This window comes from Saimiri boliviensis, chromosome 12 (genome assembly GCF_048565385.1).
Source record: "Saimiri boliviensis isolate mSaiBol1 chromosome 12, mSaiBol1.pri, whole genome shotgun sequence".
Classification (NCBI taxonomy): domain Eukaryota; kingdom Metazoa; phylum Chordata; class Mammalia; order Primates; family Cebidae; genus Saimiri; species Saimiri boliviensis.
The window spans coordinates 12,691,321-12,705,760 of record NC_133460.1 but is presented as its reverse complement, the minus strand read 5'-3'; the positions used below and the strand labels follow the sequence as shown (position 1 = coordinate 12,705,760).

The 14,440-nt window shown below is 55.9% G+C and overlaps 1 protein-coding gene across 9 annotated transcripts in view; it reads left to right on the top strand.

The window, feature by feature from the left end:
• The window catches only part of KATNIP (katanin interacting protein), a 226,564-nt gene extending 221,712 nt beyond the window's left edge, over positions 1-4,852 (top strand). For all 9 annotated transcript variants that reach the window (XM_074381905.1, XM_074381899.1, XM_074381900.1 and 6 more), the window contains 4 exons: positions 1,428-1,529; positions 2,110-2,270; positions 2,385-2,473; positions 3,078-4,852. In XM_074381905.1, coding sequence (XP_074238006.1) covers positions 1,428-1,529; positions 2,110-2,270; positions 2,385-2,473; positions 3,078-3,136 — 411 coding nt within the window. In that variant the 3' untranslated portion in view covers positions 3,137-4,852. The remainder of the gene's footprint in view (positions 1-1,427; positions 1,530-2,109; positions 2,271-2,384; positions 2,474-3,077) is intronic.
• Positions 4,853-14,440: the final 9,588 nt, after the last annotated feature.

Below are 14,440 nucleotides of genomic sequence, written 5' to 3'. Positions count from 1 at the left end.
ACCCCCACACGGCCGTCCTACCCTCCTTCTGGCCCCAAATCGGCCTGGTCAGCTCTTCCGACCAACTGACTCAGTTTCCCAGATCTCATACCTTGCACTGGGCCCTGCTCAGCTTTTAGCACGGAGGCCTCATGGTGCGCGGACATGGGTTGTGGTGGAAAGGAAGGGGAGAGGCCACATGGTGTGGACGGGGTGGTCGGCTCCCCCTCGAGCCTCTCACCCTGGGGCTAGATGCCTGCTAGGGATGGACAGTGGGTTCTCAGCACCCAGATGACCAGGGATGTGTCCCTTGTCCATGCCGTGGGTCTGAGTGGGGGATTGGGGGCACATTTTTTTTCTCAAAACACAGGAAGGTATAGCATCAGCAGTTCTACGCCTAAATCCAAAGGCTCCCCTAAAATGAGACCCCCATTGAACATCCATCAGCTCCCCCAGCACCATTGCAGAGGGGGAACACACAGCTCTGTCCTCCCCAGGACGTGGCTACACACCGGCAGTCAGCAGGGATTTCCCACTGTCTTGCACTGGAAGGTCTTTTGGGATGCGGCGACGTCAGCTGTTGCTCTCGCGGCTGGACTCCCACATCTGTATCTGCTTGAGCCTCACAGGCAACTGAGTTTGAGGACCCTCGCCCTGACCTTTACTGTTTCCATGGTCCAGCCAGGAGGCTCTCCCTACCCCAGCAGCCCCGCTCCCTGTTGGAACATTCTGAGGACGGTCACAGGCTGGGGACCAGGGCCTGGGGCAGGACTCAGCCCGTAGCCTGTGGCCAGTGTGGAATGCTTGTTTCTTGATTCTGTCTTGCAAGGGAGGGGCCCCCTAATATCTGAGAACCTTGGTTGGAGGTGGGGAGAGGGAGGGCTGTTTGAGGCTGCCCCGTCCCGCGCTCCCTGCTGGATTCTTCCCCGATCCAGACATCGCCGTCCTTCCTCCCCCAGCCGAGGTTCACAGACACGCACTGGAAATTGCCCAGCGGCACCCTTCGCACTGCGTCTCAGTGATGGCTTGGGGAAGGGACAGACAGGGCCAGATGCCGATCAGGACGTCTGGTGCTCCACCCGAGTTGGGGACTGTCCCTTTAGCCCATGGGGCTCGAGACTGTTTCTGGGCCTGACCTCAGGGGAGGCAGAGGATGGCAGGGAATGTTCCCAATTCTCCGCTGCCATTTAAATGAGGGCCCCGCCAGGCCCAAGAACACAGGCCCTCCAAGAGCCAGCTCAGCGGTTTGTTGCAAACGCAGCCACACGTGACCTGACTCAAGATGGGCCTCGAGGAGATGAAAGGGGGTGGAACTCCAGGCTGGCCCACGTGGCAGGCGCTGCGTCGGACACCGCTGCTGGTCCCCAGCCCACGCCTGGTGCCCCCAGCCCAGCCAAGCACCTCTGTTTCCAAACATGCCTGTTTTAATTAGTTCTGCTCTCTGACAGGTGAACCGGGTTTATGTGATTTTCGATCTGCCTACCACCGTGTCAATGATCAAACTGTGGAATTATGCGAAAACACCCCATCGAGGGGTGAAGGAGTTTGGCGTGAGTACTTATTAGCTGGGTTTCTTGAGATAATTATGCTCGTTGGTAATTAGGCCGCCAGCAATTATCATTTGTCGCAGTTTGATTTACTTCTCTCTGTTGCAACCCTCAACGCAAATGCCTGGTCCTCAGATGCAGGCAGATTTACCATCCAGCCATGAATTCAGAACCTCCTGGCAGTGATCTCAGTGTCACCTGGGCGAACAGAAAGTGGCTTTTCTTTCATCTTTTCCTTTAGAATCCCACTGGTTTGGGGCAGTGACCCTGGGATGGGGAGATCAGGGACCCCGGGGACCAGAGACCCGAGTTTGCCTCCAGCTCTGCCGCTTGTGCTCATGGTATTAAAGCCCCTCGGGACTCAGTTTCCTCATCTGCAATGTGAGCTGATAGCTCCTGCCTTTCCCAGTGGTTATGAAGCTCTGAAATTAGAAGGCCGGCACAGCACACAGTAGGCGCTTGTTCCTGACAGCCCCATCTTCCCGAGGAGAAAGCCTTGGCTCAGAGCAGTAACGTGCTTTGCCCAAGGTCAACATGGGAGGGCAGAGGGGGACCCATGAGCCCCACCCTTGTGCCCATGCAGCTCCTGGTGGACGACCTGCTTGTGTATAATGGGATCCTGGCCATGGTGAACCACCTGGTCAGGGGCATCCTGCCCACGTGTGAGCCCACCGTGCCCTACCACACCATCCTCTTCACCGAGGACAGGGACATCTGCCACCAGGAGAGACACACCACCATCAGGTATGGCCCCAGCCGGCCCCACAGCCTCCCTGCCAGCCCTAACAAACAAGGATGGATGGCTGGGACACGCGGCCAGGAGCCTGATCGAATCTTCTGCCTCCTTCCTCCCCACAGTAATCAGGCCGAGGATCAGGATGTCCAGATGATGAATGAAAACCAAATCATTGCCAACGCGAAACGGAAGCAGAGCGTTGTTGACCCAGGTCAGTGGCATTTCTCTGCCCAGAGTGTCTCGCCTTGGGAGCTCGGTCTGAATACAGAAGGAGCTGGTGGCCTCGCACCCCCATCCTCACCCCTGCCTGCCCCTAGACCCCTCTCCTCTGCCCAGGAGCCCACCCAGAGGCCTGGGGAGGGACTGAAGGGGACAGAGCCAGGGGAGCAACATGCCACCAGCTTCTTGCAGGCAAATGTAACACAGCGTCGTTTCCTGTAAGCCAAGTGTCATGGGCTCAGGGGGAAAGTAGTCAGGGGCAGAGCACCATATTGAAGGGGTTTGCCCTGGGCCATGGGACACCAATAGAGGATGCCCATGGTGAGGGCTTCCCGGAGGAGGTGATGTTTGAGCTGGATCATAAAGGATGTGAGGAGTGTGCCAGGCAGCCTGGGCAAAGGCCAAGAGAGGTGTTGTGGCAGAGCCTGCTCCAGGTGGAGGGAAGGGGCCGGCGTGCCAGGTGCCCCAAGCACAGTGACTGTTCTCCAAGGGCCTTGAATGGCAACCCAGGCTGCTGGATTTCACTGGGGAGTGTGGGGCACCCCTCCAAGGTTTGAGACTTGTAACCCTGGTCCGTCTGTGCCCTGTCGTGACAGCCTTACGCCCCAAAACCTGCATCAGTGAGAAGGAGGCGGCGAGACGATGGCGGTGCTGACTGGAGAGAGAGGGAGAGCTCATCCTCCCGCTGGGGTGGGCTCCGCCACCAGCCCCACTCAGCGCCCGTGTCCCTCCCCCTCAGTCCCAGGATCTGGATGGCAGTGTTGAGGGAAGCCTGCTGGGGAGAGGGAGCTCGGGAGGACAGCCCTGGATACTAGCAGAGTGACAGATGGCAGGGTGTGGCGTGGCCATGGGTAATCCCCTGCAGTTCCAGGTTGGCCTCAGGGAGCCCGGGACACCTGCTTTCATGCCTCTGCTGTGAGACTCAGCAAAGCAGGGCCCGTGACCACTGGGGCCTGGGCTGACGATGGGCCGGGCCTGTCCTGGGCCAAGACAATGAGAGGAGCTGAGGAGGCTTCCCATCCAGCCTGAGAGGGCCCGGAGCGCTGCTGAGCAGGACAGTGGGGAGACCAGACCCCACCCCGCAGCTCCAGCAGGCAGGGCAGTCCCCAGGGATACCTGCTTTCGGAAGCCTGAGCGTCAGCGCCAGCATCCGCCCCCCCCCCCGGCCCCTGCACATCCCTGTGTCGTTTGGGGACTGGTGGAGCTGGCTGAGAGGTTGGGATAGTTTCCTGGACTCGGGGGTCCACAAGACCCTCTCTCATTCTGTATAGTTCCCCATCTCTTCTCATCGGGCCTGATAAGGATTGGTGAGCCTGCACGTCCTGCAGAGGAAAGGAAGTCAGCCGGGCCACCCGCCGTCCACCCTGGCAAGAGCTGGGCCCGCTCTGGCAAGCCAGGGCACTGTCTCTGTGCTGCTGCCAGGCCAGGAAGGGTGGGCAAGCCGGCTAGCAGGCTGGCAGCTCCAGACCCCAGAGGGCCAGAAGAACCCACCCCAGTGCTGTCTAGACGCAGGCGTGGGGTACGCCAAGGACACACCCCCATTCCCCCTCACCCTTCAGCAAGCCTTCCCTACACTCTCTGCCCCATGTCCCTCCTGGGCTGATTGCAGCCGGGCTTACTGAGGTGCCTGCTTTCTGTCCATGCCCCTGTGCCCTGAGGCAGGCCGTGAGGTGCTCCTTGCCTGGGCACCACCCCTTCTCCCTCTTCAGCCACTTCCCAGCAAGTTGGAAATGTGCCTTGCACCCCCAGCCGAGCACAGCCCAGAACGCATCTATTTCCATCGATGTAACAAGCTCGGATCAGGGACCTAATTGGTTTCCCAGTGGTGGGTAATTTCTCTTTCCAAATATTAATCCGTTGTTTTTCTGGCGCCCAGCCCGGCCCGCCGCAGTACTGTACTCGAGGTACGTTCCTATGCAACCGAGGGCCCCAGCAAATACTTCACGCGCTTAGCAGCCGAGCAGCTATGCAAATGCGCTTTTCATTTGGAGCACGGGGCTGATGTGAAGATAAGAATTGTTTCTCCCGGGGAAAGATCCATCATTTCTCTGGCTTCCAAGCCCCCGGCACCTCTGCTCAGCTCCCAGATGTGAGGAGCACCTCCCGCCGTGGGGGAGTCGGGCTGATCAAACCAGCTCTTGTGACCCAAAGCAGTGTCACTGCATTAAAAGGAGTCCCAGCTGCTCCTTCCCAGCTGAGGCATGGGTACAGGTCAGATTTGTCAGGGAGATGGCACTCGCATGACCCAGAACCTCGGCTGATGTTTATAATAATCGTATGTACTGTGCAATTTAGGAGGGAAAGAAAAGCTGCATAGACGTTAACTCTGAAATAAATTTCTATTTTTTCTCCTCTTGCAAAATTAATAAAAGATGTTATTAAGACTATAGTCCGAGTCACCGGCTCTGGGGTCAGACAGGGGAGTCCATGCTGCGCCCAGGAGCTGAGTGACACAGAGAAGCCCGCACTGAGCTGCAGATGGGGTCACGATCTCACCCTGACTCCTCAATGGATTGTTGTGCCATATCAACAGACAGTAGTAGCCCATCCATATACAGTGGTTATTACATGCCTGCCTCTGACCTATTTAATCTGCATAACACAACCCTTTGGGGTGGGCACGATTAGTATCCTCACTTTACAGATAAGGGAGCTGGGACACAGAGAGGTTGTGCAACTTTCCCAGGACCCACAGCTTTGGAAGCTGTTAGTCAACGCACAGATCCCGAGATGAACCCTGGAGCATTGAGGGGGCAGGGGTGATGATCTTTGGGCCTTCACCATGTGCGGAGCCTGGAACAGCGGCCCCCAGACTCCCCATTCCTGGGCCTCCTTCCTGCCACTCCCCATGCCCCTGCTGCCCCAGGGGTGAGTGTTGGCAGCTCGTGGCTTCTGGATAAAGCAGCCCTTGAGTGGAAAGAGGGCTCAGTTGAGGGGGTTCATGCCGCAGTCCAGGCACCAGCAACAGCATTGGCAGCAGGTCGGAGAGTCCTTTGGAAACCCCACTTGGCTTCACTGTGTGGGTCAGAGGAGAGAGGCCCCTCTGTCCGACCAGGAGTGGCCCAGCCCCGGGCATGGGGGGAAAACAGCAAGGGCTCCAGCCGGCCTGCTCCATGCCCCCTGTTCCCTCTGAGTTCCTGCAAAGACAGAGGCCTGTCGGTGCCCAGCTATGCCAGTGTTGGAGAGCAGTCACCCTCCCTCCTCCTGGTGGAGGGATCTCGGCCAGCCTTGGAGAGCCTCAAGGGCAGCCTAGCCCTTCCAGCATTCCCCTGCGAGAGTGCGAGGCCGGCAGGGGAGTCCCAGCCTCACAGCTCTGCTTACCCTCTCCAGCCCCTAGCCAGAGCCCTGGGCTGGAGCCCCATTATTCAGGGGCCAGGCAAGTGGTGTCAGGGAGTGATGTCAACGCTGGCCTGCAAGGACCATGGTTGGCACGGCAGCACGGGCCCTTCTAAGGAGTCAGCCTTGCGGTCTTCAAGGTTTTGTTTTTTTTGTTTTTTTTTTTTTTGAGACGAAGTCTTACCCTGTTGCCCAGGCTGGAGTGCAATGTTTGGATCTCGGCTCACTGCAACCTCCAGCTCCTGGCTTTGGGAGGTGAAGGCGGGCAGATCATGAGGTCAGGTCCTCAAGATTTCTAAGAGAAGCCAGACATCCAGGCATTTTGTTCATCTTTAATGTGAAATCCAACTTCTAAATGTTGGCTCAACTTCAGCAAATAGGGAAATACACACTGAGTGAGTCAAGTATTAAATAAAGCCTGTCTGAGGGCAGGCTCTGGTCCCTTCACCAATCCTGCTTGTTCAGCCCGCCTCCCTTTCCGCCCCGCCCCCAACCCAGGGGTTCCAGGATTGTCCCAGGCTGGAATCTCCCAGCTTCCCTTCCCTCTCCAGGGAGGAAAAAGGAGAGAGGGGCTCCTTCCTGGCCTGTCACTCCCACTCCTCAGCCCCAAGATGGGCAGAAAGACCAGACAACCGTCCGGACGCCTCTGGGTCCTGGAGGTGGCAGCCCCCACCCTCAGCTGTTGTGGGTGAACAGAGGCCCCCCTTTCCCTCCACATCCTGAGGCTTCCCATTCTGTGCAACACCCCCGACCCCCAACGCCCTAACAAACAGGGACATAAATGACTCCCAGGCTGCAGCTGTCATGGGCCAGGGCTCATTGGCTCCCCAGCATAGGTGACTGGAATGGATCTCCACTGCAGCTGACAAGAGGGTAAGGCACAGGCTCCCAGTGGAAGCTCCCTCAGGTCTCCAGCCCTTGGGGACCTGCCTCCTCTGTTCAGCAGCGGGAAGAACCTGCTGGCACTGCCACTCCAGAAGGACCCCCAGAGCCTGCCAAGGCGGGTTCTGCAGCTAGGCAGGTGGCAGCTGCCCCACGCCCAGGCATGTGTGCTGAGATGCCCCAGTTCCCTCTCTGGGCCTCACCTCCCGCCTCACTTGGAGCCAAGACAGTCCCGTCCAAGGCCTCCAGGCCCCACCTGGCCTCTCCACAGTACGCAGTCCGGTGGCCCAGCCTCCTGGGTTTGGCAGACTCACTAGATGATGTTTAATCTTTTTTAAAATGAGTTGCCTTCCTTACTTATTAAGTTTCACATTGAAATTCAGATTCCTTGTTTCTCTGGAAAGACAGGAAAATCTGGCAATCTGGTCCCACGTTCCTAGCTGGCCCCAGAGCCTGAGCAGTGCTCTCCAGAGGGCTCTGGTCCCCACCAGCCCCTCTTGTCACATTCTTGCCTGCAGTCCCCCCTGGCATGACCAACACACACACACACACACACACACACACACACACACACACACACAGAGCCAGCATGTGAGTCTGCAACCTCTGAGATAGAAGCAGGTTAAGGAATGTTGAGGAGAGGAAGGGACATGGGGACAGTGCTGCAGTGCCCAGGGGGAGTGGGGCTGGCAAGACTGGGCCCCTCGCAGTGAGACTGCAGCTTCCCACGCATGCACAATGCTCTCTGGGGCCCTGAGACCTCAGCAACTGAAGGCCGGAGGCTGGAGACAGCAAGAGGCGGCCAGCCTCCATCCAATATGTTGTGTGTGTCCCCAAGTGCCCTGGGGGTACCTCCCTGACTGCCGTGGCGTGTCCCAGATTACCATGTGCAGTGTGGCATTTATGACAGCACTCCAGCCTCCCAGTCTCTCTGGGAAACTGCTCCACTCACGGTTCCTGCCACAGGGGCAGCCTTTGACAACCATGCGCTGTGATGATGACGACAAAACCCCTAACAACGCCTGGGCACGGTGGCTCACGCCTGTAATCCCCACACTTTGGGAGGCTGAGGTGGGCGGATCACTTGAGGTCAGGAGTTCGAGACCAGCCTGACCAACATGGTGAAGCCCAGTCTCTACTAAAAATACAAAAATTAGCCAGGCGTGGTGGCACGCGCCTGTAATCTCAGCTACTCAGGAGGCTGAGGCAGGAGAATCGATTCAACTTGGGAGATGGAGGTTGCAGTGAGCCGAGATCGCACCACCGCACTCCAGCCTGGGCAACAAGAGCAGGACTCCATCTCAAAAAAACAAAAATCCTAACAGCCGATACACACTAAGCCCTTGCCCTGCATGCATGCTCTGCCGCCTGTCCTGAAGGTGCACAGTGGTGAGATGCAGTGAGATCTGGGCTGCAGGCACCTCTCTCCCCAGCACGTTGGCGGGGACGCACATGCAATGGCCCCAGGGCCAGCTGCCCAGGTCCCAGTCTAGGCTCCACCAACCACTTCCTGACAGTGCGACCCTGGCAAGTGACCTTCGGCCCTGGGGCCTGGGCTTCCTTACCCAGGCTGCAGTGGCACCAGCAGTACCTCTGTCATGGCGAGGGGCCCTCAGGGTCTGGGGCTCGCACTCACAACTCCATCTACCATCAGACGGAGGCTGAGCTCTTCACCAGGGCAGCGTGGCACTAGCTCGTCGTACCCAGCCCCTCTCGAATTTCCAGGGCACCCTCCCAGCCTTGGCAGATTGGTCCACAAAGGTCACTGGCCTTAGAGCAGCCAGCCCATTGGCTGAGCAGAGATCGACGTCCTGATGTCCCGCCCCTCCTCCACCAACTCTTTCCCCTTCCCTGTCCCTCCCCTTCCTTCCCCTGCCACTGATTGGCCCATGGGATTCTTCCTCCCTTGCCTCCTCTCCCTGGGTTCATCCTGCTTGCCCTTCACCCCAACACACACGTCGTAGAAGTTCCCAGGAGGGCCAGGAAGGAGGGGTAAGAGTGGGCACCAATTCACCGGCTTGGCCTCATCCTAGAGCTTCTCCCATGCCGAAGCCTCACCATGTTGGCCAGGCTGGTCTCGCTCCCCCTGGAGTCCCAGGACCCTCATTCCTCTGAGTCCCGGCTAATCCTGACAGCCGCCCACTCCCCTGCCAAGCCTGCAGCCATCTGCCCAGCCCCTGGCCTCCCCTAAGGCAGAGGCTCAGACAATGTCAGTCCAAAATGACATGTGGCCCAAGGAGCAATTAACAGGGTGACGTGAGCCGGTCGGTGCTGGGGACAGGGCAGGGTCCCTGCCCGGCGATTTCCTGTCTGCCCATGCAGTAAATCACCATGCGGAGGAGACGGGCTTTTCCTCATGACTGATGGTCTCAGGATGGGCTGAGTTTGTCTCAATCCCACAGCAGCCAGGCCTGGAGCAGGCACAATCAGTGCCCCACAGCTCTGTTCCCAGGCGAGGCTCAACTCCAGCCCTCCAAGCCGGGGGCTCTGGGGCCACATCTTCCATGTTTGCAGGCTTTTTTTTTTTTTTTTTGAGACGGAGTTTCACTCTTGTTACCCAGGCTGGAGTGCAATGGCGCGATCTCGGCTCACCGCAACCTCCGCCTCCTGGGTTCAGGCAATTCTCCTGCCTCAGCCTCCTGAGTAGCTGGGATTACAGGCACGTGCCACCGTGCCCAGCTAATTTTTTGTGTTTTTAGTAGAGACGGGGTTTCATCATGTTGACCAAAGATGGTCTCGATCTCTTGACCTCGTGATCCACCCACCTCGGCCTCCCAAAGTGCTGGGATTACAGGCTTGAGCCACTGAGCCCGGCAGGAAGGGGACGTTTTTTAATTCATCCACTCATAGAGCACCTTTCTCTGATCTCCACCAAGGCCTCCGCTGGCCGGCAGCGTCCCAGCCCGCACAGCATCAAAGCCCCAGACAAGCCTGGCCCAGCCCTGTCCCTCATCTCCAAGCCCCATGGGTGCACTGATCAGACACCCCCTTCCCCCAGTCAGACGTTCCATCCCTGGGGTCAGCACAGCCCAAGCCACCGCCATCTCCCAGCCGGGCCCTGCAGCAGCCCCCTCTGGTCACCCTGCCTCTGCCCTGCGCCCATCTCTCAGGCCTACCCCACACACAGCCAGAGAAATGCCCAAATGCAGAGCCCATCCTGTCTGCCTTTTAAAAGCCTGCTATCAATCACTGTCTCCTGTGGCCTTCAAGATGAAGATGACGGCAGAACTCCCTGCCGCAGACCCCAAAGCCTCACACTCTCTGATCCCAGCAGATGCTACATCCTCTTCCCGAACTCCAAGTGCTCTGTTCTGTCATAGAGTGTTGCACACAGCCGACCGGCGCTCCTCCAACCCCAGGGCCTTTGCACCTGTGGGTCGTCCCGCCCACACTGGGCCCCTGCCTCCTTCCTTCCTCTCCCTTCATTCTGTGCTGCGGCGGTCCTTCCGAGAGGCCCTCCCTCACCTGGTCTAAATCACATCTTTCCTTGGTTCACCTACATAATACCTCTCATTATTTGAAGTGATCGTTTTATTATTTAGGAGCGTGTGTTGTGTGTGTGTGTGTGTGTGTGTGTGTCACTCTGTCACCCAGGCTGGAGGGCAGTGGCATGATCTCTCGGCTCACTGCAACCTCTGCCTCCTATGTCCAAGCAATTCTTCAGCCTCAGCCTCCTGAGTAGCTGGAATGATAGGTGTGTGCCACCATGCCTGCACATTTTTGCAAGGAGGGAGGGAGTTTCACCGTGTTGGCCAGGCTGGTCTTGAACCCCTGACCTCAAGGGATCTGCCTGCTTTGGCCTCCCAAACTGCTGGGATTACAAGCATGAGCCACAGCACCCAGCCTGTTTAGGATTATTAATAATTTAATCTCCACGAGGGTGAAGATGATGTCTGTCTGTCTTGTTCACCATGGCCACTCCAGGGCACAGCTCTGTTCCTGTACACAGAAGTCCCTCCATAACTAATTCTTGGATAAATGAGGTGCTTAGCAGGTCTGCAGTGGCCTTGGGATTTGAACCCAGGCCTGTCTAACGCTACAGCCTCAAGGGCTTGCTTCCATCCTCACGTCCTCCCCAGAGGGGGCTTGGCACCCTCGCTGCAGCGACTCTTCCTGGGGGATGATCCTCCCCCAGTGTGCCTTGTCCTCAGGCCCGACTGCCGCAGACGAATGCCCATGAATCAAGTTGACGTTTCCATTACCCGAGGGAGACGAGTGTGTGGCCGGGACTGCTGGCTTTGGTGGGGGTGGTGCGGATGCATGCCACCAGCCGAAGAGGGAAGGCAGCCCAGTTACTCATGGAGGCCCGGGCCTGCCCATCAGCCCTTGGCCAGAGAAGGGACTGTGGCCTCATGGGCCCTCTGCACCTGGGGAGGGGGAAGCACGGAGCACGTACAGACACAGGTGTGCACCCAGGGCCGCGCGTACGTCACCAGCATGTGTGTCCAGCATCAGCACACGTGGCATTTCGTCTAGGGCCAGCAGAAGCTCGCATGAGTGTGTGCACAAGGTCGACAGAACACATGGTGTGAATGAGACAGAGGACATGCAGTTAGTACATATGTACATGCCAGGTGCTGACTCACGCTTGGGCAATATCAACATGTGGAGAGGGAGGCATGGGGGGTGGGTGTGTGGGTGGGTTTAGGGTCAGCCCTTGGAGCAAAGTCAGCCTCTGATGATTGTGTATGTGTGTGTGTGTGTCCAGGCCACGGTAAAGTTGGCAGGTTCACATGAGTCCAAGGCGTGTGGATACAGAGACACGGGGCACAGGTGCCCAGAGCAGAATGAGATTGTGTAAGCGCTTTGGGTTGTGGGTCATGCCGATATATATGGGTGTCAAGACCGAAGACACACGCATAGCCATTCCCTCCACGGTCAGAGCCTGTGCAGTGCAGGGGAGGGGTAGCTGGGAAAGCTGCCTGCTGGGGTGGGGGTAGAGGGGCTTTTCTTTCCCATCCAGGCCTCTGGGTGCTCAACCAGGCACCCCCAGCCTTCAAACCAGATGGTGACTCCCACCTCCCAGATTCAGGCAGATGCTGGCATTTGCTCCCTGCATGGAGACAACTCTCATACTAGCTCATAGCAAACCCACTGGGATTACTCATCCAGCCTGCCTGGAAGTGCTTTCTCTTATCTAACCAGCAGTTTTCTTGCTGCAGGCTCCATGAGACTGACAGACAGATGGTTCTCAGCCCCTGCCCTGGAGGGGCGGGAAGGAGACCCGAGGACTTGGAACTCAGTGGCCCTGGGAGCCTCCTGCCTCTCTCCCTTGCCCCGTGACCATGGCTCTTGCTCGAGCTGTCCACATACCATAACCACATACCACTTGCACGATTGTTTATTTAGTATTTTTCTTTAAGCCAACTCTTTTTTTTCTTTTTACTTAAATGCCTATTTGGGTTTCATCCTAAGCAGTAACGTCTGAAATCATAGCACTGATGTGCCCACTGTACATTTTTTTCTAATACACATTTACATAAGCACAACTATTAAAATAGATTAAAATTTTGCCCATGTGTCAACTAAAATCATCTCCGGGACTTCCTGTGGTCTACTCACCAACTTCAGCAGGACCCCGAGTGAGAAGAAGAGCTCCGAGATGCCTGGTGGGCTAGGCTAGACACCTGCCGGATACGTCCCTGTCCCGGCCCCATATATGGCAGTGGCTTCCTCTTGCATGAGGCCAAAGCCCAAACTCCTTCTTCTGACATTCAAGGTCTTAGTAGAGCTGGACCAGAATTGCTCTCCCAGGCCCATTTCCAGCCCCGTCTTCAGCCCCACCCACCTACCAGGTCATCAGTATTTACTGAATGAATGGAAAGTGAATTAACAAATTGTTTGCTTGACGAATCAATGAGTGAATGAAAGAATGAATGAATGAATGAGCACAAACCTCCAGCTGGGTGTCCCCTGAACACCTGAGACTCAAGACACCTGAACCACGAAGTCTCCATCCTCCCCATCCCCCAAGCTGACCGGTAATAGAATCATCACCAACTTTCCTCTCCCCCCACCTCAGTCCCTCTAAGCCCACTGATTTTCCCTCCTAATTGGTTCCTGAATCTGCCCTCATGGTCCCCTCCCCAGGGCCACTTTTCTAAGCCAGCCCACTTTCTTTTCTTTCTTGAGCGTAGCAGGGATGAGGAAGGGAGTGGTGTCTCCTACATCTATTCTTTGCCCATAGCTGCAGTGATCTTCCTCAAATGTGCAGCCAGGCGCATCCCAGTCTGCTAAAAGCATCCCACTGCCCACTGCCCCAGGATCAACTCTAAGCTCCCTAACGAGGTTGCCAGTCCTTCCTGATCTGGCCCCACCACCCTCTGATGCCTAATTTCCAACCACCATTTCCTGAGCTCCCTGCTCGCCACACCTACCATCGGGACTATTTTAAAGTCCTATAATGTACTTTCTTTCCCTTCTATACTCCTGCCTGCCTGACACCTGACACCCCTGACACCATGTCTTGGGTTAAACATCATTTTCTCAAAGGAGCCTCCCTAGACCACAGCTCCCACAGCCCTGACTCCCCTTGTTGTCCTGTTAGTAAACACTCACAGAGTGTGCCAGGCTCTGTTCTAGACACTTTAACTACATTAGCTCATTTAATCCGCACAACAGCTTGAAGAGGTAAGTATAATGATTATCTGGATATAATGGATGAGGAAACAGGTACAGAAAAGTCAAGTAATTTGCCCAAGGTCACAAGTGGAGCCGGTGGAATCTGAACTCAGGCTGATGACAATAGACGCCCCCTCTCTGGATGCTTCAGTATCCTACCTCAAGTGCCTACCACAGTGCTTGACACACAGTAGGGGCACAGTGAACTATATCAGTGAATAGATGGATGCACAGCTGGATGGTTGAGTAATGAGGATAGGCAATGCATGGAAGGAGGATGGATGGATGTCTGATACAAGGAAGGATGACAAGTAATCAATGGATGATGAATAGACGGATGGATAGATGGATGGATAATTGATGGATGGTGGATAGATGGAAGGATGGATAGGTGATGGATAGGTGTATGGATAATGGGTGGATGGATGAATAGGTGGAGAAATGGATAAAGAATAAATGGATAATGAATGGATAATGGAGAAATGGATAATGGATGGATGGATGATGGATGGATGGATGGATGGATGGATGGTTGATAGATAATGGACAGATAGAGGGATGAATGGATGAGTGGATGATGGGTAATGGATAGAGGGAGGTATGATGGCTGATGAATGATGGATAAAGGATGGATGGATGAATGGATGGAGAATGGATGGAATGATGGATGATGGATGGATAGATAATGGATAAATGAAGAAATGCATAATGGTTGGATGGATAAGGGATGAATGGATGATGGATAGATGGAGGAATGAATGATGGATAAATAGCTAATGAATGAGTGGATGATGAACAGATGGATGAAAGAATAGACAGTGGATGGATGAATGATGGATGGATGATAGATAGCTAATGAATGGGTGGATGGTGGTGAATGGATGGATGGATACAATGGATGGATAGATGATGGATGGATGGATGATGAATGATGGATGAATGGTGAAGGGTAACAGGCTATGAGTTGGTGGATAATAGATGGATGAATGATGGATAGAGGGATGAATGATGAATGGATGGATGGATAATGGATAATGGCTGGATGAGTGTTGGATGACGGATGAATGGATGCATAGGTGATGGATAGATAGCCGATGAATGAGTGGGTGGATGGCAAATG